Source organism: Sinohyriopsis cumingii, chromosome 4 (assembly GCF_028554795.1).
Source record: "Sinohyriopsis cumingii isolate HCF-2022 chromosome 4, ASM2855479v2, whole genome shotgun sequence".
Lineage (NCBI taxonomy): Eukaryota > Metazoa > Mollusca > Bivalvia > Unionida > Unionidae > Sinohyriopsis > Sinohyriopsis cumingii.
Window position 1 is genome coordinate 75,651,828 of NC_142964.1, and position 27,281 is coordinate 75,679,108.

Consider the following 27,281-nt stretch of genomic DNA (forward strand, 5'->3'; position numbering starts at 1 on the left):
CAGTAAAACAAAGACAGCAATTAAAAGCACACAGTCACACTATTTATTATCTAACTCTATATTAAACTTCAAATATCCATGCACAATCTTATTATGTATTGTACAAATGGATATAAAACTTGGCTTAATTTACTATTCTGAGTTATTCCTGTGCTAAAACTGCAGTCTCTGAGCTTGCACAAGCTTTATATCATTATATAATTCCTGAAAATGTCAGGAAATACATTTTCAGTTTAACCACCAATATGCATATTCTGACACAAACAAACTCTCAAGTTATTATTTTTTTATATAAGGAATGAAAAACAAACTTGCTCTGATGGAATCTCCAACAATTCTGGAAATACTGTCATAGTATTCAATCTTGCCAGCAAGATACGCTCGTGAAACAAATATTTCATACATTCCTTATAACAAAAGATCAGCATATCCAGGATGAGATCGACAAAGTCTTTCGAGGTGATTGCAAGTGTCTTTCATTGCAATTCTTTCATGCGGCTGTCGCTTCCAGCTTGCCAGCATCAGCTTATACACTTCTTCTGGTGCCATTAATGGTGTGTCTAGCAGGTGTCCATTCTGAATGCATTCGATAACCTGGATAAAATATGGAGGATACCAATATAACAAAAATTAAAGACATGGAAAGGTTTCATTATATAGAGGTAATAGATAAGCCTCGTAAGTAAACACATTAACTTCTTCAAATAGAACGTATATATATATATATATATATATATATATATATATATATATATATATATATATATATATATATATATATATATATATATATATATATATATATATATATATATATATATATATCTGTGTGTGTGTATGTGTGTGTGTGTTTTAATGTAATGTGGATTCAAGGATTACGCACCCATATCCCATTAACCTTTGAAAGAAAATGCATCATATTTTGTGCTTTGAATGTTGAGGAGAACTAATTATCCTCATTTCATTCAGCGAATGTAAACCTTGTGAATAGTGGATCGTTTTGCGATAATTTATGAACTTGCAAAGTAATAGTAAATCGTAAAGAACTTGCAAAGTAATAGTACATCATAAAGAACTTGCAAAGTAATCGTACATCATAAAGAACTTGCAAAGGAATATCATTATATGCTCATTTATTTCTCCTTTAACTTTGCATTGTCAGAATCGTGCAGTATTATACGATATTGAACTGGCGCTCAAAATTCATATTTCACTCATAAAGGAATTACTTTCTATTGTAAACAAACAATGGACGCAGACGCCAGCACTTTTAATTTATAAACAAATCATGTAGACTCAAGTAGAAGGCCCTTTACGTTTTGTTAATTAAATTTGTTTCTGAATGAACTAAAGCAGATGTTTCGTGGACTGCCACATACCAGGTGCGTTGCTCCATTCCGCGTTAACGCTTTTGATACAATGTCACGGATTTAGTTGGGCGATGGACGCGAGATTTCATAAAATTGCTGGGTACCTACAAATAACATGCAAGTGACAAGGGATAAACTGTCTCTTTTAGCTGGTAATAAGAATTGCAAAAAATATACTTACAGTTTTACATCCTGCATTTCTTCAAAATGTACTTTCTTAGTCCTGCAAATTCGAATTACATGAACCATGTCATGGGTTCTTAAGGTTGATTACATATTTCGACATTTTACTGTAATTTCGACTATTCAAAGTGCAATTACATCCTCCTTACTGCACGCAAATAAAATAAACATTATATTCCACTGCATTGTTTTGGTAATTGCAATTGGAAGACTTTATATTTTTACCACATTATGATTTCAAACATTCAATGGCGGAACAGAAACGCGCTTGCAGATGTCAACACGCTGCTCCGTCGCCGCTTAAATCCCACGTACGTTATGTAGAATCAGCACATAAATCCAGTCCAAAATCACTAAATTTCGTAGAAACGACAGAAATGCCAACCTCTATTCATTCCAAATTGAATGGAATAGTTATTGCAGTGCAGATTCATTCACAATATGACTCCAAATTTCAATTTTAAGAAGAGCAACGAAAAAAAACATTTTCTTTCGAAAGTTGTCTAGCGCGCGACTAAATTCAAATTTATCTGGGCGGAGTTATGTGCACATTAATAATGTTGTTGTTGTGTAATGATGAATCTGCGCTTGTGCGGTTAGTTTTTGGAATACAGCATACATTCAGTTATTTTGTTTCGTTTATTTTATTTTTATTTACATCATAAAGACTTAGTGAGAATAAGAAAATGAGCATATAATACAAAGTTTACTGCATTTGGGTGGGAAGATATGAACTCGTTTTGTCGAATGGATATATTGCATCCCGAAGGTGGTGCTGTATTTCCAACCGAAAAACTCGTTCATATTTTCCCATTCAAATGCAGTAACTTCTAAATACATCATAAAGAAATTGCAAAGGAATAATACATCATAAACACAAGTATCACTTATGGTAGATATCGCATCAGATTCGCCTATATCTGCTTACATATTTTTCAGTGAAACACATCAAATTTCCCAGCTTTAATGTTTGCTTTTAGTAATAACTTTTGGAGACTAGTTGGTTGTTCCCATTGATTCAAATCGGAGAAGAGATATTTACCTCTCTATGAACAATCCATCTAAATTTGCATTTTGAAATTCGTTAAATATCCATTACATTAGTCTACAGCTCTTTGTCTGCTTTTATCCAAACATAAACTAATAAAACTAATAAAACTAATAAAACTTATTGTAAATATCTCTGGCAACATGCTGATGAAACTTATCTATTCTGTAAAATGCGTATAAAGACTTTCTGTCCTTTATGAATGTAAATTTCACGTCCTCTAAGTCCCCCTGGAATTAATTCGACATTGATTAATTGGCAAGTAGCCAGCTATTGGACGGCCATCGTTAAGGCGCGATTCCATACATTCCCCTCTTGATCACCATAGCTCAAGATGTATTGTAACGAAATGGATAAAAATGTGTCAGTTTTTGACATTCATCAAGATGTTTGGGACTAAATACAAGTCTGAAATCTTTGATAGAATATACGTTTTGTGTATATATAAGATATATTTAACTTTATCTATGGGAGACACGCATCATAACTTGAAGTGATATGGCACCAAGTGTTTTTCTATATAACTTTTTGATTGTTTAGAATTTTTGAAATGACATGCTGGAGAATGTTTCAGCCTAGGACTAGGCAAGTCGTTAAATCAGTGATGTTCAGAGATATCGACGTGTTCTATCCTGTGTTCTATCCATATAATGACTATCAACTGTATTGTTATTAATAGTTATAGCGATGGTGAAGTTATTAAACTATTTTACATGTCATCCCGAGGAGCTGCATGACTATCTTTGGATTATTTTTAAAACTCAATTTTAGGATGACACGCATCCACTGCCACCTACTACTCACGAGCTTTGGATCCTGTATAGTTTAAGTACTTATGAGAAAGTATAAAGTTTAAATGTTTCCACCATTGTATTGTAACAATCCTAATGTATGTGCTAATTGTATTTAAGCACCGGTTTATAGGTTTGTTATATTTTAGTGATTATTTGCTTCAGTGTGGAGAATCTGTGTCAGGAACATATTACTGAAAACATATAGAACCGGTTATTAGGTGTACGTGCCATTCATTTGGAATCAAATTCAATGTGCCTTTGTGGTTTCATCGATTAGTTTCGTAAATTGGCCCCTTCCTAATTGTTTAATATAAGGAACTCGCATGTATAAGTGTTCAGCAATTATAGATAAGAATATTTTGCATTTTATGCGTTTGGGTTATATGTTGTAGCACGCGGCACGAACTACCAATCTATGTCTTAGAAACGAGTACTGACAAATCACGCAAACGTGAATCATGAAAATCGTGTAAATGAAATCAGTGTCTCGTAAATGTGTAGTCGTTAGTTTGATTAGAGGAACCAGATTTGTGTGTGTGTGTGTGTGTGTGTGTGTGTGTGTGTGTGTGTATGAGTGTGTGTTCTTATGTTATGTGTTTAGGCTCTATTAAACATTAACAAAAGAAAGAGTGTAAACAACAAGCTTTGAAAAATGTATCATAATTTATTTCCCCGGAAAAACACTGTAAAAATCGAAAAAATAAAGAACTTACAGTGTTAAGAATCGAATCGAAAAAAAATTACAACAATAATCCACGAAATCAATTTTACAAGTCCTAGTAATGAAATGTTCTAATGGATTCAAGTTCGAGTCCCGACGAAATACCTGAAATGGAAGGCGATGACGTATACTGTAACCTTTATGGTGTTGTATCATCTACAGTTCTTTTTTTATTCTATAGTCAATAATATTCCGGTGTTTGAATTTCCGAATAAAATTTAAATAAATGTCTTTGTGCAAGAATTCTATATAAGTACTCATATATTTCCAGGAAAAAGAATTAATCTTTTAGAATCCAAATAATATGAATAAAAATTACCACATTACTCCACACTGTCACAACAGACACTTTCCATTGCAAAGTAAAAGCTGAGAAAAATCTCTATAAACAAAGGTTATACAGTAACTTGAGACGCAAAACAGATTCCAGGATGAGGGTCACGTGATCACATTCTAGAATGATTAAGAAGGTATATACAACTCTAACAGTACAGCCTGGATTTCACTAGCACCTTTCACACACCAAAAAAGACTAAAAATGTTGTTGTTTACTTGACCCCCCAATCAAGGCCAGGAACTAGGTCGAAAATAGAAGCAGCGTTTCTATTATTAGGTATTTATGAAAGGATTCAGGTCAAACTAATGAAAAGAATGAGGTCAAACTAAATTTTCTGGAAAATATCAAATTCCTAGTAAACAAAAGTACATTGCATTGACATGTAATGAAATTAAAAATACAAAAATCAAACTTACAAACAAATAATTAAATTAAATCAAATATACATAAGCGTGTGCGTGATTTGGATCTTTAACGTAACGTTAAAAATTTTCAATCATATCGAGTAACAAAATATGTAGTAATAGTATGTTGACAATTGTTATCTTGTGGTCCATGGAAAAAGGATAACGAAAGACCTGAAACGATTTCATGCAGGTGCTCGATATTGCTTGCAACGTACAGTCGCGAGGTGTTGTCAGACCCCTGTGGCGTATTACAGTTTGTATTTTAATAAACAACCACCTGGAAACAATGATTAAGGTAAGTCACCTGCTAGTAATGAAATCATCTGCAAATTCCACCGCGCATAGTCAATATCTTCTATAATTACCTTCTTGAAATTATGAGAATGTTAGTACAAAAGGGTAATATTAAAATCATCCAATGAGCCAAAACCTGTAAATAATGTATACACTGTTAATTATTAAACAAATCTCAGCCTATAGACAAATAACTGTCGGTTTGATTAAATATATATAAAACAACAATTCTGTGTCACATTCTGCTAGACACTATTACCTTCGAAGCTACAGCAGCATTTAGACGCTCTGTTAATTTACAGCGCAAGAATTATACAGGGCACAGTTATACTCATTTCACTGTTAGTATTAATTACCATTTTCATACATTTCATTCATTTCCACAATTACAGTTTTCAACGCGAATTGTTTTTCTTGCTACTTATACAGTTAATAGACATTGATCATGCTAAAAATCCTTTACCAAAAAGACTGGTGTATTTATGCAACGTTACAAGAATACCTAAAAACCTTACTTTAATACAGCGTCCGTCATCTAAAAACCATATAATCATGATTTAAATCGGAAGGGAAATTGTTTTTTCTACTCTGGCTTTATGTGTAGTGTGTAACAGATTTCTTTGTCCTTCAACAATAGTGGTGTAAAATGTTAGGAATTAAGAAGACTGATAGTTTTATTGTAAATGGATAATGATATGTTTAAAATTGAAATTCGTTTATTTCTTCCAACTAAAAATTTATTTTTAAGATACTAACCTCATGATTGGATAATTCATACCACGGCTGTTTACCGTAGGTAAATATTTCCCAAAGAACTACCCCGAAACTCCATACATCTGACTCGACTGTGAAAGTTCTGTACAAAATCGACTCTGGCGGCATCCAACGCACAGGTAACATGGCCGTTCCGCCGACCTGCAAAAAAGTAGATACAATCAATAAAAGTAACATGCTACATTATTTCTAAAAACTGTTTCATAATCAAATCCTCGACTGCAGACTCATTCCGATTTTAAAATAGCATTTTCTTCCATTTAAGAACTCATTAGGTTTTAAACACAGGGTCATCTGATTTCCATCTTTTATGAAATCTGACTCTAAAACCGTTTACAGCAAAACGAGATAATAAAAAATGGCAAAACTGTATTTAATTTTTTTTAAAGTGACAAGATTGACACTTTAGCAGTTTAATGAACATATTCTTTGGCGTTGCCATAGTATACAACGCGATTCCTAAAGATAAAAGTCAAGGAAACAATTAAATTATAAATAACCGATATTTCCTAAATACTGTTACCAACTAGTCTTGCAAAGTTAAACATATTATAGTAAAAGTACAAAGTCGATTAATCTGCCTCGAAATATACACTACCGCACAATTCGGATAACACAATGTTAGTCTGTTTTAAGGTTACTTAAGCGCTTTAAGATTCTCTAGTCACTTTATATTTGATGCAAGTCTAATCATGGCTCAGCTTGATAGGCGGTAAACAATCATTCACTATTAGATACAGTGAACTTTGTGCCTTTTCACAAAAAATCTGGTATATTCTTATGCTGCGCGTTCCATGGGTATAAAATTACAACCCCACTTTCAGCGATTTTTGAAAAGACAGATGGGCAAAAATCATATATTGCGCAATTGATTGGCATTACAATCAAAGGCATTTAGCATGAATAAATAGCATAGCAAGCAACTATTGGAGCACGAGGAGGATATTGTACATTCATGACATAACTCTATTAGCCATTTGTTGGTAATGAGTGTATTATTATACTACACGGTGTTATAACTTTAGTATACTACACTGTGTTAAAACTAAAGTAAAATATATTAATAAAAATTTATGTTTATAATATTTTGTATATATCTACCATTTCTAAAAACAAATTCCGTGGCGTTGAGGAACAAATTGTAACTCTCTAACTAGATAAATTATATACGTCATAATTATTACATTTATTTCATGTAATGTTATATATGTAATTCATTTTGTGTATTTGATCTTTTTCCGCGACTGAAGATAGAGTAGTTATGGTCAACCTGACCCATAACGTTTCTTTTCAAGAAGATGCATACTTCAATTTGATTTAATGGCATAACCTTATTTTTAAATATAGAATGTTCAAAAGAGAACTTGTGGCCCGCTTCCTAGTCATTCTCTCGTACCTTAGATCAAGTGGAACGATTACATAATGTCGTGGTAGATAAAATTATTCAGTCATCGTTTAAGCTTAGTCTGTGGACTCATTTACTCTCGTGATCAGATATAATTTGCGTGGAATCATTTATTTAAATCATTCTTTGGAATTACAGCGTTCTCACTGGCTTTTGGCCAAAACGCTATTTTGTGATTATTATGGTGAATATACTCTAAATTATATCATTGTGATAAATCAAGACTGTTGATACATCGATTTATTCAAATCAGGACATTCAATTTTGAAATTCATACGAAACATTCTATATGTTTGGACTTGTGATAAAACTTTTAGGAGTATCTGGGACATAATTCACAATACTGTAAGCACTGTTTCCCTTTATCCTTAGTTATGCTTCAGGGACCCCCACATTTTGTATGTGACTCCCAGATTTGATGCCAAAGTTCACCTTTTACTCAATCTGACCCTTAGTTCTGACACCAAGGGGAATTTTGACTCCCAATCTTGGATTCCTATGGAAACACTGGTGTAAGTTCCTTTGAACTTATTTTGTAACTTAGAGAAATACATTATTTGTTAATTATACTGAACTTGTTGGTTTCGCTTCCATTGTTATGTATATTTGTATATTTGTATTGTGTGTTGATTTTTCTTCATGATTATATGCTCTGTATATTTAATTTGTTTTGCAATTGACCTTTATCCATAATTAAGGGCAGAAGTTGTGCCTACCTAACTAACTTCGTTTTTATAAGCATCGTATTAAATAGCTATTTCTTGCCTATGATTTTAGACTATACTTCACGATCTTTATAACTTTTAGGTAAACATGTTTACAGATGTTGAGTTTTACGCTCCAGTGTTTTTTGAAAATAAGGATCTTCAAGACGCAAGATGATTGCTAATTTGATGGGAAAATGACCATAATTCTGACTATATTATCGTTTCTTAGCTTTTTATATAACTCTTGTTTAGTCCAAAATTACTCATTCCGCATCTTAACATCAGTCTTAGTGAAATACATTTTATGTTCAGCTGAGAGGATTGAATGTATGTAGATTATTCATTGGAATTAAAAGTGCTCATTGATTTAGCATTAAATTACTAATTTGATATCATTGTGAATTCATTGAAGGATATTTTGGAGTATATCATTGTCATATATCAAAATTGTTGGCATATTAGCACATTTAAGACAACTGGCACATCAGTACATTTGTGACTAATCCAAGCACGTATATTTAGTATATTCAATCATTCTTCACTCTGAATTCGTTGTGGTTAGTAATAATATCTCAAAGTGAATATCAAAAACGTGTAGTTTTCATCACTGCCTTTCTAGTTTCTGTTAATGTCTATGTTGCTGACTGCATACAATTATGCAAGGGTTAGGAAACGACCTTCACTATGTCCTATTACCTTTCTTGGAAATATAAAAGGCAAAACGTATTCATTAATCTATTCCAAGTAAGCATGTTTAGCCTGATTATCATGTTGTGATTGAAGAAGACCTTTGTATCGTCTATTCCAATTCACATGCAAGCCAAAGGTTCTTATAATTTTGTAAGCAACCTGCCAAATAAACTAATGTAATGTAAATTACGTACCACTAATTGGGCATCCATTACCGATACTGACCTGTAGAAACAATATTTAAGTGGTTTCCGACTTATCGTTAATTAACAACATAATGCAGTTTAATTTTACAATACATAAGTTCAAAATATTTGAAAATGCGAACATTATACTAGACTTCACAGAGGAACAATGGCAACAAAAATACCTTTATTTGTGATGAGATTCGCCTAACGTTTATGTGAACTTCTTCATCATTTGACCGAGTATTTTGGCCATATAAATTCAAATGATCACATCGGAAACTATACGTTGTATTTAATTTAAACTGCCAGAAGTACACAAAATACATTATGGTAATTGCTAATACGCAAAAGTAATTAACAGACTGATACTAATAGAAACAACATTTTTTTTGGCTGAACAGTCACTTATACTCGTTAGGCTTGGTAACACTCACCCGGTAATAATCTGTACTGTATACATCCCTGGACATGCCGAAATCACCAATCTTCACTGCAAGTTTTTGTCCGACAAGACAATTCCTTGTGGCCAGATCTCTGTGGACAAAATGCTGAGATGCTAGGTAAGACATGCCCCGTGCTATCTGGCTGGCAATATGTAGCAGTTCTATCACTGATAAAATGGGATCTGACACAGGCCCATTACGTAACAAAGCTGCATCGGGACCACGTAATCTAAAATTAATTATAACATGGACGAGATGAACATGTACACATGCATATGTACATAGACAGCAAAGTTATTTACTTCCACTTTTGGGAATTAGTATTTCCTTCACCGATTCACTACCCGTATTATCTTGGCCAGCTTCAAGAGAACAAACAAAATTTTAATACAATCATGAACAGTTTTTGCTATAGTTTATTATTATTCCACTATACATGCATAACCAACCATATTTTCATCATAAAAACCCAGGAAGTATAGAATAAATGACGTCGAACTTTCGAATCAATATATATGTCAAGGCGATAGAGATCTCGAAGACCTAAAGCAACAATAATATACTAGAAGCAAAAACGAATACATTGTTTTATAAAGATAAATTTGGGAGCCTAATAGTACATAGGACAATGTCAATACACGTTAATTTATCTGAATCATATTCCTTCAAAGACAACTACCGTTGTTTTATTCTACCGACAAGAGAGAGGATACAAAAAAGGTCACGATAAGTCAAATATTCTACTAAATCAATCATACATTAATTGGGAGAGTGTGAGGAAAAAGAACAAGAAATATATATATATATATATATATATATATATATATATATATATATATATATATATATATATATATATATATATTGCATGGCTAATTCCAATTTTACGTTTGTTATGTCCTCTCCACCCCTCCACGCCCATAAACAAATAACAAACACAAACACAACCACAAAAGAGGGGCTAGTTATAACCCTTAAAGGCAGATCTGAATGTTAGAAATTTTAATTTGCTAGACATTTCAAGCGCATTACGTAAAGGTTACGCACTTTCATTCATCGGATTAGAAGATATAGCTATTTGCTTGCCACCAAATGCGATTTCCCGGAGACTTGTAAACAGTTCAATACACACGTGCGAGTTTGTGACATCACATGAGCAACTCCCGTTATTAGCAAAATGGCGTGATGATGTGACATTCAACGACAATTCCAATAAATCTGCTTTTGTCTTGCAACAGTGTTTAAATAATGTGTATATTTCTATTTATGTATGGATGACATATTTTCAGTAAAAGGGTTTATTTGTGTTTAACTTGTCTGTCAGAATCTTGCATGCACTGATTACCATAAAGTGACACTGTATGCACTTGTTAATGATTTTCTTCACAAAACAGACGTGCAAACGTTTTGTACAATAGTAAGATCCGAATGCCAAATACAGAATAAATTATATATTTCGACAAAAAGAAAATGAACCATTACAAAAACACTCTTGTGTATTAAATGCATCTGTGTTAGGTGTCATTCATATTACAAGAGGCAATCAAACATGGAGGCCAACAAATAATCTCTATAATAAAAATAACCACTTTCAACAGTTTTGCAGCTTGTCTGGTAGTCTAGATGAAAAAGCGAGGGCTTGTCTTTTCACACAAAGCATATTTAAGCAATCAAGACTTCTTCATTTGGATTTGTATTAAATAATAACCACTCAATACCTTGTATCAGTCTTTAATACGTCAGAGACAAAGAAACTAAAAAAAGTCAGCAAAACAAAAAGAAACCATTTCTCTTTATATTGAAAATGAATCGGCTCAGAAAAAATGAAGGCGTGTCTAAAGACACCATCAACTAAATATCTGAAAAAATTCTTTAGAACAAATCATTGAGTGGTACATGGATTGAATAATTTTAAGGAAATAGATCTGTTGAAAAAAATGATTAGAGAAACAAGTCACAATGGTAATTATTTGAAAATAACTCTTATACAATTTGTAATACAGATATCAGAAAGTGAATTTGCATTTACCTATCAACACCTCCTTCTTTTGTTTTGAAAATTAAGTCCTTGTTTTTAACTCTATGATTTATAAGACTGAGACATGTTTTACTCAGTATGAAGATGATATGGATTCTTTGTAAAGCAGTGAGTAGATCGAAGTAATATTGGACCGCTTTGTTCCGTGCTGCCACCTGTCGAATTCAATGGACTGAACTGAGTACCATACTTTATTGTAACCCAGCAACGAATTAAGAGCGAATGTTTGATAATTGGACAATTGATAATCAAGCAGGTCAGATTCCGTTTGGAAATGCATCATTAATATTTCATGAAACCATCTGACTGGGAGCGTCTTTTTTAATAGCATCAATCGTAGCACAGAAATAAAGAGCGGAAGTTTGATAACTGATTGATAATTTTCCGTAAATATTGAATTAAATGTATTGTTGAAACGAATAATAATAATTTGGGAAGACGGCGGTTCCCGGAGAGGCAACATTAGACCGTCACTGCCTTGTATTTATCAGTTGTTGTAGTAACTGACAGTCGTTGGCAATTCCTCTGCATTTCTCGAGTTTCCCACTCTCTATGTGTGTATGTACGTATGTATCTATGTACGTATGTATGTATGTATCTCTTCTTGTTGAGACCTAATCCGACGGTTTATTGATTTGTTTATATTTGGTGTACATGTAGCTAAGAACATCTTCCCCAAATGCATTTCAAATCGACGAGTCTGCTTACGAAGAACTGCTACAGAGTAAAGTTAAATTTAATCTTTCCCGATATGTTCAATAAAATTTCAACGGTTCTCCATCAGACGACTGGTCAAATTTACTGTAAAACTTTGTGGGAGAAAACAATTGTGAAGACTTAAATCAACCTACAGTTACAACAAATCGACTGATTTAATAAGGCTTAGAGACCATTCGTCAAATGGCGTGTTAATAGGATTATCACGTGCTGATCTACATGTCTGGCCATGGTGAACTTACCGAAGGTAATTCTTTAAATCTCCATTTTCCATGTATTCAAATATCATCATGAAACACTCCTCGTCTATGCATATACCATAGAAGGTGACAATATTTTCATGTTGAATATTAGTAAGCAGTTCAGCTTCTCTCTTGAAGTCTCTTTTTGCATCATCTATAATGCCATTTTTGGGCATTTTAATAGCAACCATAACTGTTTCTCCTTCAGCAGGCACGTTGTCACACCGACCGAGAAATACACGTGCGAAAGCCCCCTCCCCTACCTCTCGGATACAACTGATGAATTCAGAGCGAATGTATCTAACACCTGTAAAGAAGAATATAATTGGTTAAGTTGTCATTACAGTGTTGATGTTTACGATGATAATAATGATGATAGTGACGATACGTGTATGAGATTTATGCCTATTAAGCGTGTATGTGCATATATATTATTGCACCTTATGTGGATACATTAGAAAGAATGGAATGGAAGAGGAGTTGAATGACATGATAAATAAAGCATGTATACTTCTTGTATCTTTTCACTTTCGAGAAACATTATTACATGTTATATTTTGGGTTTTGCCACGAAAAAGGAGCAACGTCGCCAAATAAGCGACTTACCTTGCTCATGTTTACTTAAAATAACTGACACATCAACACATGAAAGCTTATATCATGCTACGTCAATGGGAGATAAGTACATTGTCCCGAGACGCACAACAGCGGTTGAACCCGTCCCCTCTAAGGGTGATTCATAACCGTATTCCTCTGGTCGTAAACCACTTATAACAACTCGACTCCACAAGTTCTTGAACAAGTCAGTTAGAAATCTTGGACTCGCGACCCACTAGTTACGAGTTACATTCTTTAATATCGCTAATATTTAATCGACGTTGCACGAAATATAGTTTTTACTTTTCAATAGTTCCACTTCCTCGCATTAACTAAAGTAATAATTCACAATTCATGAAGTCGTTGCCGTAATTAGTATGTGCCTCTTGTTATGTACATGATTCCATGTATAAACATTTCTGCAGAGTCAAACTTTGTGTAGCAGGAACTTCACAACTAGTGTGACTACTTCAACATTTTCAGACAAATGAATTTACTGGGTAGTGACCTAAGCATGTTACGAACTTTACTGCTTTTCTACTTAAAAAATCTTCCTGATGAATTAATATAATTGGTATAAAAAAGTAATTTTATAACTTATTTGAATAAATTATAGGCCGGGAACTAACTACAAAACATTCAAAATGGATTATAGGCACTGAAATACATCTTTGTGAACATAACGTTACGAATCTATGGTCATACACAAAGTAACAGAAAGAAGCAAAACCAACAAGTTTTGTGAAACTTAACAAATAAATTAATCATCAAAGTTATAAAATAAACATATAAAAGAAACTTACAGTATTATGAATTGAATCCAAATTAATCCTACAAAGCTCTATGTTCTATTCAAGTCCAAAAGAATCGATTGCTTCGAATGAATTTTAGATACTCAAATGCACTGGTCTGCCAACAGTTCTGATGTATCAAAATGGTGTTGTCATACTATAGATAATCACCACATTTACAGTCATGAATAAAATCTTTAAACAGTTTAGATCTGCATTCAAATATTGCTTTCTTCAGATGTAATTTGACACACATGAAATGCATTTTCACTGGACTCTTTGAAACGATGCTACAAATGCTAAGCCGCGTCTGCAATTTGTCATGTTGGCAAGAGTTTCGAAATGAAATTGGCAAAAGAAAATAAAAAAGAGAAATAAAATAACAATGCTATGACCGCATTTGATGCGAACTTTGATGAGATTCTGCTACGTATAGATCTATACTATTATTTTTTTTCTAAACATTTTTTAAAATTTCTATTAAGATTGATATTAAAGGTACAATCTATTTATTAAATTGCCATTGTGAATAAATACAAAAATGTGATTACTGCTGAAAGTCAGTCCATCTTTTACCTTGCAATTTTGAACGAAGAGTTAACTTTCTTATGGAAAACAATATGTTGTTAACGTAACTCGTGGCTACAGATTTACTATATGCAGAATAAGTTGAAATTTGTGTGATGATGTGTTGGTCGTCTTTTTCAAAGCTTTTACGTTTTTTAGCTATAATATTCTGATCATGCCTAGGTAAACGTCATAATCTCAATGCAACAGCAACAACAACAACAGTAACAACAACTACAACCACTACAATTACTACTACTACTGATACTGCTTATAAGAATACTTCTTACTATTAATATCACACACACACACACACACACACACACACACACGAATATATATATATATATATATATATATATATATATATATATATATATATATATATATATATATATATATATATATATATATATATATATATATATATATATATATATGTTCTAATTTGAATTTCTAAATTGATAAAATAAATCAAAGAAAACTGTGACAATATTATACACAAAATAGAATCGAATTTTTTAAAAGATTTTGTACTTCGATGCATAACCGAACTTCGCCCTTTACAAGCTACTAGTTGAATTTGTGCCTTATCAGTTGGAAAACTCATTGTATGCAAAATGAAACTTGTTCAAGGCTAAGTTTTAGATGAAATGTTGAAATCGTATTAGAGTTTTATATTTTCTATGTTTTCTCTTTATAAGGGGGATCAAATATTACAATACAAGTATAAAATTTTCCAAATGTTACAAATGCAAGTTCACTATATTTATCAAGTGTTCGTAAAATATATACTTGAAACCCACAATAGTGCGTTTATTTACATTAATCAAGTCTTTAAAAACCTTTGATTTTGTGCAAAATGGTTTGCTTTTAAGATGACGTGGTTATCTGTTTTTGCAATATGTCTGTTGAGTATCCTTACGTGTACCGAAATCGTGTCCGAAGTCCCCTGGATAGTAATTAGGGTTGTCATTGAGCTGCATTGCTGTAAGTGGCATATTTTCTACTGCAATGGGACCCTCTGTTGCTTTCTTTTTCCCAAGAAACGTAGACAGAGATATCCAGCTTTTCCTGTGATTTATAACCTTTCCATCTTGTGCCACCACCTGCCTTCGAAATTGTCGGATTCCGATTAATATAACCGCAAGAAGTAGAGAAGCAGCAGCGAAACATGTTCCCAAGACGATGTATGTCTAAAACAAAACAATTAGAACAAGATTTTAAAAAATAAAAAATAAAAAACCGCTATGATAAGGTCAAAATTATCATGTGAAGGAAGGCTTTACTTAAATTACAGGACAAAGTTTATCCATAATTGTGTTATTAAACATTATCATAAATATCATTCAAGCAACAGTTAGCAATTTGGTTTGGATTTCTTTGTTTTTAAGAAATCGTTGCCAACCTGCACCGTCTTCATATACAATTCGACATAAAAATAAATTTTTCTTCATGAGACTAGTTGAACAAGATGCTAAAATGCGCCTACAATTTGTCATGTTGGTGAGATTTTAGAAAAGATATTTACAACAACATTTACAACAACATTTACAACAACATTTACAACAACATTTACAACATTTACAACAACATTTACAACAACATTTACAACAACAAACGAAAAGAATCATGCTATGAAATTACTGATGTGTAGGAAGGTGGTATCCAAGTTAGGTTTCTCAATTTGTCTTTGAGATTTGTATTTTTAAATAGTCGAAATTAGTGAAGTACTTTCTTAAAAGAATAGCATTTGTGTTTGTTCAATGCCGTTGGGAATGGTATTCCACAACACTGCTTCGGAATATAAAAGATAGTTTGTACAGAGTCGTTTTGAATTTAGCCAGTTGACCTCATATTATGTGAATGGATATTGGAAGTTGGAGTTTTGAAATCATTGGTATATTGTGTAGTCATGTTATGAAAAGATAAACTAAGTGACAAAAACGAGCGAAAACCAACACGTTTTGTGAAGTCCAACAAATAATTTACTTCCCTAGAAAAACAAAGTGAAAATTTAAAAACAACTTATAGCATTGAGAATTGAATCCCATATAGTCCTAAAAGTTGTATAACAAGTCCAAATGTGCAAAGCTCCAATTAAATTTCAGCCTTGTTCCGAAAATTCTAATAATGAGTGTGTGGATGCGACTGTAGGCCCGAATATGCAATTGTGCCAATGTCCTGCAACGTGGCGATGTTTTGTTTTAGATGTATCGCAATAATACAATCCAAAATGTCCGTGTCTGAATTCAATATAATCCCATGATAATTTTTCAATCCAAGAATGATATTGGCCACATTGTAAGTCTAGTGAATACTAATTTGAATAAATAATTTCAACCAAATTAAATAACTGAACAAAACATGAAGACTGATTCCGCTTCGGGTGTTAAGGCAAGAATGAATAATTCTAATACAAACAAGTTTATATACCCCTTCACTTGACCTAGGTCGCAAATAACATTCTAAAGTAATCCTCTGTCGACTTAATGGGAAATTTCCTTTCTGGAACTTTCTAAGATCATAATAAAAACTGTATCTTTAACTCAAACTAAGTAAACATTTTTACATTTAACAATGATCTGAATATTTAACTTATACGCATATATATATATATATATATATATATATATATATATATATATATATATATATATATATATATATATATATATATATATATATATATATATATATATATATATATATATATATATATATATTAACTATGTATTATGTTCTTTACAAAATAATTGTCGCTGGTCAGGTACACCATTGACTTGCTTCGGACAAAGATCAAGTACAAAAATACAGATGTTCATAACATATAATCATGGAGAGAAACCAACAAACAATGCAAATTAAATATCAGTACGATCTCCTCGTAAGGAAAAAAGAAAGATTTGCACAATTAAACTTTGTTTTAAATATCAGTCAAACATAGTGTAAATATAATTAAAATTACATAAGTTCATTTTTATGAGTGACACAAAATGTACGTAAAGAATATAATAATGTTCATACACGTGAAACTGCATCTCCAATTAGATTATCTTTCCCTTAACGTGCCTGATGATATTGCATTCCTGCAACTTCAAATCACTAACTACAATAATCGGAGGAGCTGAACTAATATACATTTCAAAGTGTTGCAAAGCCAATATCAAAGCGAAACATTCATTCTCGATAGTGGAATAATTTCTCTGGTGCTTATTTAATTTTTTAGAAAAATAGCACACTGGATGATCTACACCATTTTTGTCTTCTTGAATCGATACTCCACCAACCTCAACATCACTAGCATCAACATACATTTAAAATGATTGAAATTTTGATCTGAAAGAACCAAAGCACTCATAAATGTAGCCTTTAACTTACCAAACGCATCCTGGCACTTTTGAGATCTATGAAACTTGGTTTTCGTAATCAACAAATTGATCAGAGTTTAGGAATTATGGAAACACTGGAGCGAAATTTCAAGTCACACTATTCAGTCATACCTAAAAACACGCATCAGCTGCTTTTACGGATAGCACAGGGAGTTCATAGACAGACTTGACCTTATTTTTTATATGTTTAACTTGACCGTGTCTCACGATATATTCCAGAAATGTAACACAAGCACGGCAAGATTCACCTTTACCTAAATTAATTGTCATATTTGCATTAGTAAGTCTATACAAAATTTCCTGATGGTCTCCAAGTGATCTTTTCAGGTGTCACTTGTAAATGATAACGCCATAGATGTGAGCATCACAATTATCTACACGAAATCTAATCATGTTCATTAAAAGTTGTAAAGTACAAGGCGAACCTTTCATCCCAAATGGCATCATTTTATATTGGTAAAGTAAATCTGGAGTTACGAATGCCGAAATTTCTTTTAACCTTTTAGTCAGTGGAATTTGCCAGAATCCTTTCAAAAATAAAAATTCTGACATGTTTTGCATTTCCAATTTTAACAACGCAGTCATTGATTATTGGCAAATGAAATTAATATGCCTTGGTCACACTATTACACTTTTCTATTGTCAGTGCACATACGAAAGGTATCATTTAATTTCAGTACAAGTACAGGAATACCCGGTGAATGTTTACTCGGTTCAATAAAATCAATTTCCTGCACATACTGAATTTACTTTTGGAAACATTCCTGTTTGAGAGGGTTCATTCTGTACAAATGCTGTTTCACAGGTGTGGAATTAAAATTCAATGTCATGGTAGATTTTATTTGTTCATATCGGAAATTATGGAAACAATTTCCCAAATTCAAATGATAACATTATTAGTTCTTTTCGTGCAGCTGCTTGTATGAAATTTTCTGGTCCAGATTATTAAATATTTCTAATTCCCAAGACTGGTAACACCAAAGCCACCACAGTCCGATTGCATTCCATCTCTTAAATCCTCACTGTGTGAAACGTTACAACTAAACTGACTGAACGATTAACCTGGCACTCTCTATAAGCATATTTATTTAACATATGTATGTGGCAAAGTTGTTATTTTTTGTCTCCCAGGAGTTTTAATGATATAATTTGTCACTTACTTTCCTTCAACTGTATAAGGACCACGATACTTATCCTGAAGATGATTTTGGTGGCATTGGCAAGAGACCCAGGACTCTGTCGCTAGGCTGAAAATTCCTTTCCTGGTATTTTTGTCATATCTTTATTTCTTTTTTGAATAAGTAGAATAAAGATTAGTTCTTGCTATTACACAAGCATTTGATCACTTACAGGTTAGTCAAGATGATTTTTTTTCCTTTCTGAATCTTAAATTGAAAGAAGTATCTCTCTGATAATGTAAATGATCCCCGGACACTAGGCCCTAAATTAGTTCAAAAAGATAAAAACCTAATGATTCTTGAACTGATTCGCTAACAGCAATAAACAGGAAATGAACTCCATCTCCCCAGTCTTTTCCTGTGTCAAAACAATCATAATTTTCAAGGTTTGATAAAATCTTTGCAAAGTAACTTGACTATCAGGGTGAGGGGCAGAAGATTTAAATTGTTCGATGCCTCATTCATGCATGTAATGCTGGTAAACTTTCAAAACATAAAATGTGACCTTGATCAGATTAGGCAGATTTGAGAAGACCAAACTGTGTTAAAAATACATTATTAAAGCTTTTGCTAAAGTTTCAGGTTTCGTATTCCTCAAAGGAATTGCCTCTGGGAGTCGTGTGGACGCACATATTATGGTCAACACGTATTGGTTGCCTGACTTAGTCTTATACAAATGACCGACGCAGTCTACCATAATTCTGCTAAACAATTTGCTAAATGCAGGAATAGGCTACAGATGAGCCTTACGTATGTTCTAATTGGGTTTTCATACCATGTGACAAGTGTGACAAGATCTACAGTATTTGGAATCATCACTTTTAATTTTTGGCCAATAAAAATGATTCAAGATTGTGATAAGCATTACTTATCATCAGACAAATGAATTTCATTGGTTAGACTAAAAAAGTCTTGTCCATACAACGTAGGAATAACTACTTGACAGCTCAACGAGCACTTGTCACCAGCTGGCACCTAATGTTGTCTCCATTTCCTATAAAGACTCAATTTAAAAAAAAACAAATATGTGCATTTGCAGCTTCAGTTTCACTAATAGTACTCAGAAACAAACAAAAGGGATCTCATGATCTTGTTCCTGTTTGACAATGATATATTTTCTTTGTCACCCTGATTAGAATAAAGCAAATGAGTAGTAAAAAGAGGATCACTGTGATCAATATATCTTGATTAGTCCATAAAAGATGCAAAAGTGACAATATCAAAAGGTTGACCGACAAATGTATCAGCTAAAGGAATAATTTCCTAATCAACATCATTCTGAATAGCTCCTTTAACATAGCTCTAGTAACTGCACAAGCTGGGTAAAAATCAGATATTTGTTTTCAATGAGAGCGACTTTCGGATCAAAATAAAGACTTTCAGTTACAAGTGGATTAACCACAGCTTTATCTCTTGCTAGTTTATTGTCATGTAATAAATGAATAGCCTCTATGAACAAAGACGTCTCTGTTCCGACTGTGACTGGTCCTGAGACTATGTCTGATGACAAAATTACACAATGGAGAGGAACATTAACAAATCCGCACTTTACTCCCTGAATAAGAACACTTTCATTACAAGAAGACTTATCAGACACAAGCAAATTAACTGATAAAAAAAGACTCCGAAAATCGCATGTGTCCCTTATAATTGTAATACGGATGGGATTTTCAGAATCACTAATAAGTAGTATAGAACTTTTCGACATAAATGTTTCATAATTCTCCACTATAAAATCAGACTGGGGTTGTTTGACCCAACAAATGATTTGATTTCACAAAATAATCATGACCTTAGCCCCTTAGAACTAAGAGCATTTGAAATAACTTTGTCCTGATTCTGTTGCGTATTGTTTAATCTGTAGTAATCGGAAATAATGTGTCATTTCTTCTTGCAATAGGTGCAAGTATTAAGAGACAAGGATTTCTGGTCAGTCTTTCCAGAAACTTGATGTCGAACAGTTGTGCCAGAAATGTTCGTGTGCGACTGAATGGCGTTCTACAAAAACAAACGCTGTGTGGAAGACTTACTGACACAAGAAACTTTGTTATTCTAGGAATAATCGTCTGCTGTTTGAGTAGCATTTTCTGACGTTTTGACCTCTTGCTAATCAATGTAGTTACTAACGTCGCTGTGGACAAATTACTTCAACTCTTCAATTTGTCTACGTACTCTTATCACTTCTTATATTGCATGAGACAGTAGCTTTAAGGTTCACCATACAATATATTCCAAAAACCTTATCCGAAGGATACAAATATTCAGACTCTAGATCCATTAAAGCCATCGCTTCAGAAATATCATATTGTCTGGCAAACTGGAGCGATTCGCCCTTCTTCAAGAACTCTGACTCTTCTTGGGCTGCATTTAAAATAAACTTATCCGCTTTAGATGATATTGTACAAGCTTGTTGGTTTCATAGATCTCTCCATGAACTTAAAATACGTGGGGTTTAGACAATTCCGAAACAAAGTGAATTTAAATTTCTTAAATATTTTAAGGAACTTCGTATCCTAGGATGAGCCTCCAATTTTCTGTTACGACTCTATGTTCTTCAACTAAGTAAGAGATAGAGCAAAAACCAACAAATGATTTATTTTCCCAGAATACAAGCGAAAATTTAAAAAACGTACAGTATTATAATTAAATCCTAAATAGTCGTACAATTTCTACCACAAGTCCAAATGTATACAGTTCCAAGTGAATTACAATAGTATTCCAAATAAGTTCCAATATTGAATGTGTTGATGTGCCTGTACTCTCGATCGTGCAAAATGTGCCAATGTTCTGGATTGTGGTTATGTGCTAAGAGTCTCTGACCAATCACAATAATGTAATCTAAAAATGTTCTTTTCTGAACTCACTTTAATTCCAAATTAATGTTCCAGTCCAAGAATGTATTGATTAGTCCTTTGTATTTCCAGTTAATAAATAAATCCACCCGAATAAAAGTCTGAACACAGCAATAAGAATGATTCTTATTTAGACGGTAAAGCAAAAACGAGTAATTGTTAAGTTAACAATTTCATATCAAAAAGTTAAGACAAAAAGTTTAAAGTTTTCAACACGTTATGAATTTCTAAGCTGAAATCTTATATCCTAGACCCAGACCCAAATGGACATGTTTACGTCCATTGATATTGATCTGACATTTACAAATTTAATCCACAATCAAAGAGAAAAAAAGCTATTTATTTCGTTGTTTACAATAGGAATATTACTGATCCGGTACACTGTGAACTTGATCTTGGACAAGTACAAAATACAGATATATATAACATACATTCAGTCATTGATAAATGCCAAAAAATAATACAAATTATATATACATCGAAAATAAAAAAAACTTAGGTGTGATTAATGGCAGGTAGTGCATGTGTTATGCAGTATCATTCATAATACTCCACTGAACAGATTGACTTCGTTTGTGTGTGTGTGTGTGTGTGTGTGTGTGAGAGAGAGAGAGAGAGAGAGAGAGAGAGAGAGAGAGAGAGAGAGAGAAACGAAGTCGGTCTATTTAGTTGGGTATTATGGAGGATACAGCAGAACACAGGCACTATCTGCCAATACTCACACCTACAGGATTTTTTTTCGATGTTATTTTTTTAAATTCCCTATATTTAATGATATCCTCTAAACAAAATTATATTCGAAGTTTTGATCCAACCGTCATACATTTATTTTTGTGTTTAATTGCATGTTGTTGGTTTCGCCCCACAGTATGACAATGTCAAAAACCTAATGCAAATTTTGTTCAGGAGATGGAATTGTATCACTCATGGTATGCATGGTTGTGTCATGCAAAAGAAGATCAGTGTCAGGGCATTGGTATGGGGTGGAAAATCGTCAATGAAAATGAAAAAGAGCAAAAGGTATAGAACAGAGAAGTGAGGAACTCTTGACGTATTGTAAAGTTGATGTAACACAGAGCACAGAGAAACACTATTTCCATCTATCTAAGTGAGAATAAAAATTACGGGAAAATCAATGGATTGTACTACCTTTAGTTCTATACTATTATCTTTTAAAACATTATTACATTACATTTATCTGGAGAAATGTCATATATGTCCACGTTTCCTTCAGGAACATATACACAGTAAAAATATTAGATATATTTTTCAGTGTTAATTTGGTCATCTTATTTGTTTAAATTATGCTGTATTATGTCACCTGCATTTGGATTATGTTGAACTTTTCTGAAATTAGCGGTAGAAGTGTTTACAAACGCCGATCAGATAAAACAAAAACAGCTGAGATAATAGGTACTTCAATTTTCGTGTGCGGAACAACATTTATGCAACAGTGATTATAACATAATTTGAGGCAAATATGTACTTTGAATCCATAAAAGTAGTCTTAAAAAACATGATTTTTTTTTCGTAATTTTAGTTATTGTAATGTTTGGCAAAAACGATGTAGCACAAAAACACCAAGGTGATTAGCACTCATTTCTTCTAAAACAAATACTATTTTTTTTGATTGACTGAAATATCAAAACACTGACATCTCAAAGAATTCCATATGCTCGTGACCTAAGAAGCAGAGATTGGTAGCATTGTACAATTTGGAGGCATCGTAAAATTGAGCGAGAAGGATATATTTGCCCAGCAGCTACCGGAGACAAAATCTATGGTTTCCTATTACATATTGATAAATACACGAGGAAGCCAATTTACCGTTCTGCTCTCTGTTTCCTCGTTAATATATCTGAGTTCTTTACTGGCAGAATTAGAGGCAGATTGCAATCTAACTTTTGGTTGTAGCATAGTCGCTGAAGGTGCCGGGAAACGGATCGGTTTTCGATGTGGAACGTTATCTGTAAGATTATTAAAATAACTGAACAACAAGAATTGATATCTATATCACAATGAGGTGTTTCATTTCTTCCTTTCTGGGCATGCACATTAGTTCTTTCAATGAGATCGTATTAAATACAAAATGTTCTTTTCTATTGAACATCCCAGCTCATTAGTAAGTACATTGTAACTCAAATCCTCAGAAAATCGTAGTAGACAATAATCTTAATTAAATCCTGTCTACTTACTGATTCAAGAACTGAACGAGAGCGAGAGAGAGAAAGGGTCGATTTTCATAAAACGAACAGTAAAATATCTTGTGCACATTTTACCGCAAACGAAAACAAAATTCGTATATCTCTTTTAGAATATTTACAGCAAATGCTACTATATATATATATATATATATATATATATATATATATATATATATATATATATATATATATATATATATGTGTGTGTGTGTGTGTGTGTGTGTGCGTGTGTGTGTGTGTGTGTGTGTGTGTGTGTGTGTGTGTGTTATTTTGTGTGTTTGGGAATTATGCATCTTATACAAATACACAATCTGTCTAACTTTGCAATTAAATGCATCATATTACTGTTTTTTGGGGCACTACTATTGATGCATTTGCATTTTTTCAGGTCAAGTAAGTTCAAAGAAATTTCATTGTTTGGTAATCTCGATGTGATTTAGATGTGGCCCAATCCGCCTATTTATTTCTATCAATATCAACAATGTATACGTAAAATTTATCGCTAACTGAGTGCTTATGAGAGTCACACAGGGTTCGATATATAGAAAATGTTATTTGGAAAATAGTCTTTGTTTCAATAAATTTAATTTTCATTGGATGTAAAGTCAGACAAGTTTACCTCCCGCTCCTCCATTTGTCGACTTAAACTGATATGTCATCCTTGAAGATCCGTAAGCGTTGGTGGCAATTAATGTGTAGTATCCATTATATATCACGGCCTTAAGTGCAAACGACAGGCACCCTTCAATGTATTTCGTCCTTACATTTTCTCGTGTATAAGGTAATTCTAACGCAGAACGTGTCACGATATCGTTTTCCTTGACGGGTGCACCATCCTTCTCCCAGGTAATTGTTGTGTTTGGCTCACTTATAATCTTGTAATGGATACAGTCATGCATTCCTTGTTTTGTGTCCATCGACACAATTATTGGTCTGGCTGCAAATATACAAGAGGCGATTTTTGCGATAGAGACATGCAAATAGACAGCATAAACAACTCAAGAGAGTTTCCTACTTCAAGAAAGCATAAATCATAATTTCCTTATTAGTAAGGCCAGTCATTTTGCTGGTCATATGTGAATAGAAGCCTAATTTACACGTTACTTTATGCTGAAACAAAAATTGGAGTCTAGTTGGAACAGCTGCCTAATTATATAGGTACCGGTGTTTTCTTTTTATAATCTCATGAAAGACACTGACACTTCGGTCGGTTTAGTAATATTTGATGTACTATTCATATCGTCATAAGTCGACCTTGTAACGACCAAATTTGTCACATTTTAATATATTGTCAATTTTAGTAACTTTTGCGAGTCACCAGCTATCATGCATATCTAGGGTTTTGCTACGATTGGCGAATTTTAAGAATCAACAAACGGTAATTGTTCTATGGAAACAATAAACATTCTTACACAATAAACGAATTAAGTACCGACGAAAATGTAATTTTTTCGTAACGACACGAAATTTTGATGTCCAAGAAAACATGTCACTTCGCTAAATGTCGTTAACGAAATGTGTATTTAAAAATGAAAATCTTGATTTGTAATGTATTAAATTTTTAATCGCAACTGAAAAATACAATTTCATTTTTAAAATACGATTTCTATTTTCTACACGAACGTCAATGAAATTCCTACTTGCAGCAAAGTTGTTTGCCTGAAAATGAAACAAAACTGGATTGATAAAAGAGATAGATGAGATCTGCATACTGTAGTATATAAGGATGTTTGAGACATTTCTGAAGTGACTAATATTGCTTTTATCTATTAAAATACATGTCATAAAATAGTATTTCTCTTTTCTTTGCACTATTAGAGATGTTGGTACCACGTTTCAAGTGCGTTGGCTGCTTCGGTGCGGAGAGGTAATGTTGTTAACGTTTGTCAGCGGGCATTGGTATATATAAAACGTAACTCACATTACCACGAATACATCAATACCTAAATAATTTTTACATTTTTTCACATGACAAGCGAATAATATAATCTTTTCTATGTTACCATGTAAACTGGCTATATAGTTGTGGTGTACTTCTGAGAGAGGGTCCGGTATAAGGTGAACTTGTTTGCATTGGAAACATGCACTAATGAGTGAATGTTGGCCTACCTCTATGCTACTTTCGTGTACTGTGACTGAAATGTCATTACATGTAGTTATTATGGAAATTATGCACTAAATAAACAAAATACCTGCTCCGGTGTGCTTGAAAAATGAACCTGAACTAGTTCGAACTTGAAGTTATTGAAATAGGGAGAATGCATTTTACCAGAGCAGAAAATACCAGCTCTTGAAAGGGTAATAAATGACTTACAAAATATTTTTTTTAAATAATAAAATGTTATCAGCTCGTTTTCCCCCAAGTTACAATTAAAGTTCAATAAGTGACAATTTCCAAGCGGAGCTAGCAGTTTTTTGAGATGCACATCAGACGTAAGGATATGCTGTATAAACTATCACCCAAATTACACCCATGAATCAGATACCAAAAATATAGGAAGTTTAAAGTTAGTTTAATGCTACCAAAGACAGATAAGATCTTTTCAAAATAACCAGGATAAACGGTGATGAAAACTGGAGAACTCTTTGTCCTTAAAAATGAACCTTAAGTAAAGTGCCAAACTGTAGAGCGGAAATCATATATACCAGAACTCTTTCTTGTATGCTGTAAAATCAAGATCTCCAACATCCTTCAGTCTTGATAAGAAAAGAACTAACCTCAAAAGTTTCCTGTTTATATGAACAAAGCTCTCTCTTTAAACATTTTCATTATTTCGTCCATGTAATGGGGAAGAGACAAGATATTTGAAGACCTACCATTTACTTTGAATCTCACTGTCTCTATACTCTTAATGGCGTCGTTCTCTGCATTACACTGTAGCCAGCCGTTGTCATATGGACTGGAGTGTTTGATATGAAGTTCTTGTACCAGTCCATTTTCTTTGGCATTGATGTTGTGCTGAGACTTGAGGTCCTCTGTGTACCACCACACTTTCGGCTGGGGCACCCCATAACCCCTGCATGTAATCACTTCACTTTCATTTTCCTCCACGGTCACGATGCTTTTATCGATCATAATGGTTGGTTTCTCTAAACAATATATATATATATATATATATATATATATATATATATATATATATATATATATATATATATATATATATATATATATATATATATATATATATAAACTGACAACGAACAGTGCAAAACTAGTATCTAACTATCAAACTATAGTCTGAATGTAACTCCCCGTTTGTTTGTATCCCCCTTCCGATTTAAAAAATGAAAAGCTTCAAATGAGAGATAAAAGATTCTCAGAACTTAATCAGTTCGTTT

At 32.9% G+C, this 27,281-nt stretch overlaps 1 protein-coding gene across 1 annotated transcript; it reads right to left on the reverse strand.

Moving 5' to 3' along the window:
* Positions 1-20: 20 nt before the first annotated feature.
* LOC149801479 (BDNF/NT-3 growth factors receptor-like) lies at positions 21-27,015 on the reverse strand. The gene is made up of 8 exons (XM_089956804.1): positions 26,757-27,015; positions 24,559-24,876; positions 23,563-23,702; positions 15,239-15,509; positions 12,359-12,665; positions 9,353-9,590; positions 5,911-6,069; positions 21-594 (listed from the first exon to the last, which is right to left on the reverse strand). The coding sequence occupies exons 1-8, from the start codon at positions 27,013-27,015 to the stop codon at positions 409-411; spliced, it is 1,878 nt and encodes a 625-aa protein (XP_089812930.1). The 3' UTR covers positions 21-408.
* Between the last annotated feature and the right edge of the window lie 266 nt (positions 27,016-27,281).

Bases quoted from the DNA above. Each gene is read 5' to 3' on its own strand.
- LOC149801479 (XM_089956804.1), bottom strand. From the start codon at position 27,015: ATGATCGATAAAAGCATCGTGACCGTGGAGGAAAATGAAAGTGAAGTG. The intron at 6,070-9,352 runs GTGAGTGTTACC...ACTTTTTTGCAG, and splicing joins ACAGTACAGATTATTACCGG to GTCGGCGGAACGGCCATGTT. The intron at 595-5,910 runs GTTAGTATCTTA...TATTTTATCCAG, and splicing joins ATGAATTATCCAATCATGAG to GTTATCGAATGCATTCAGAA.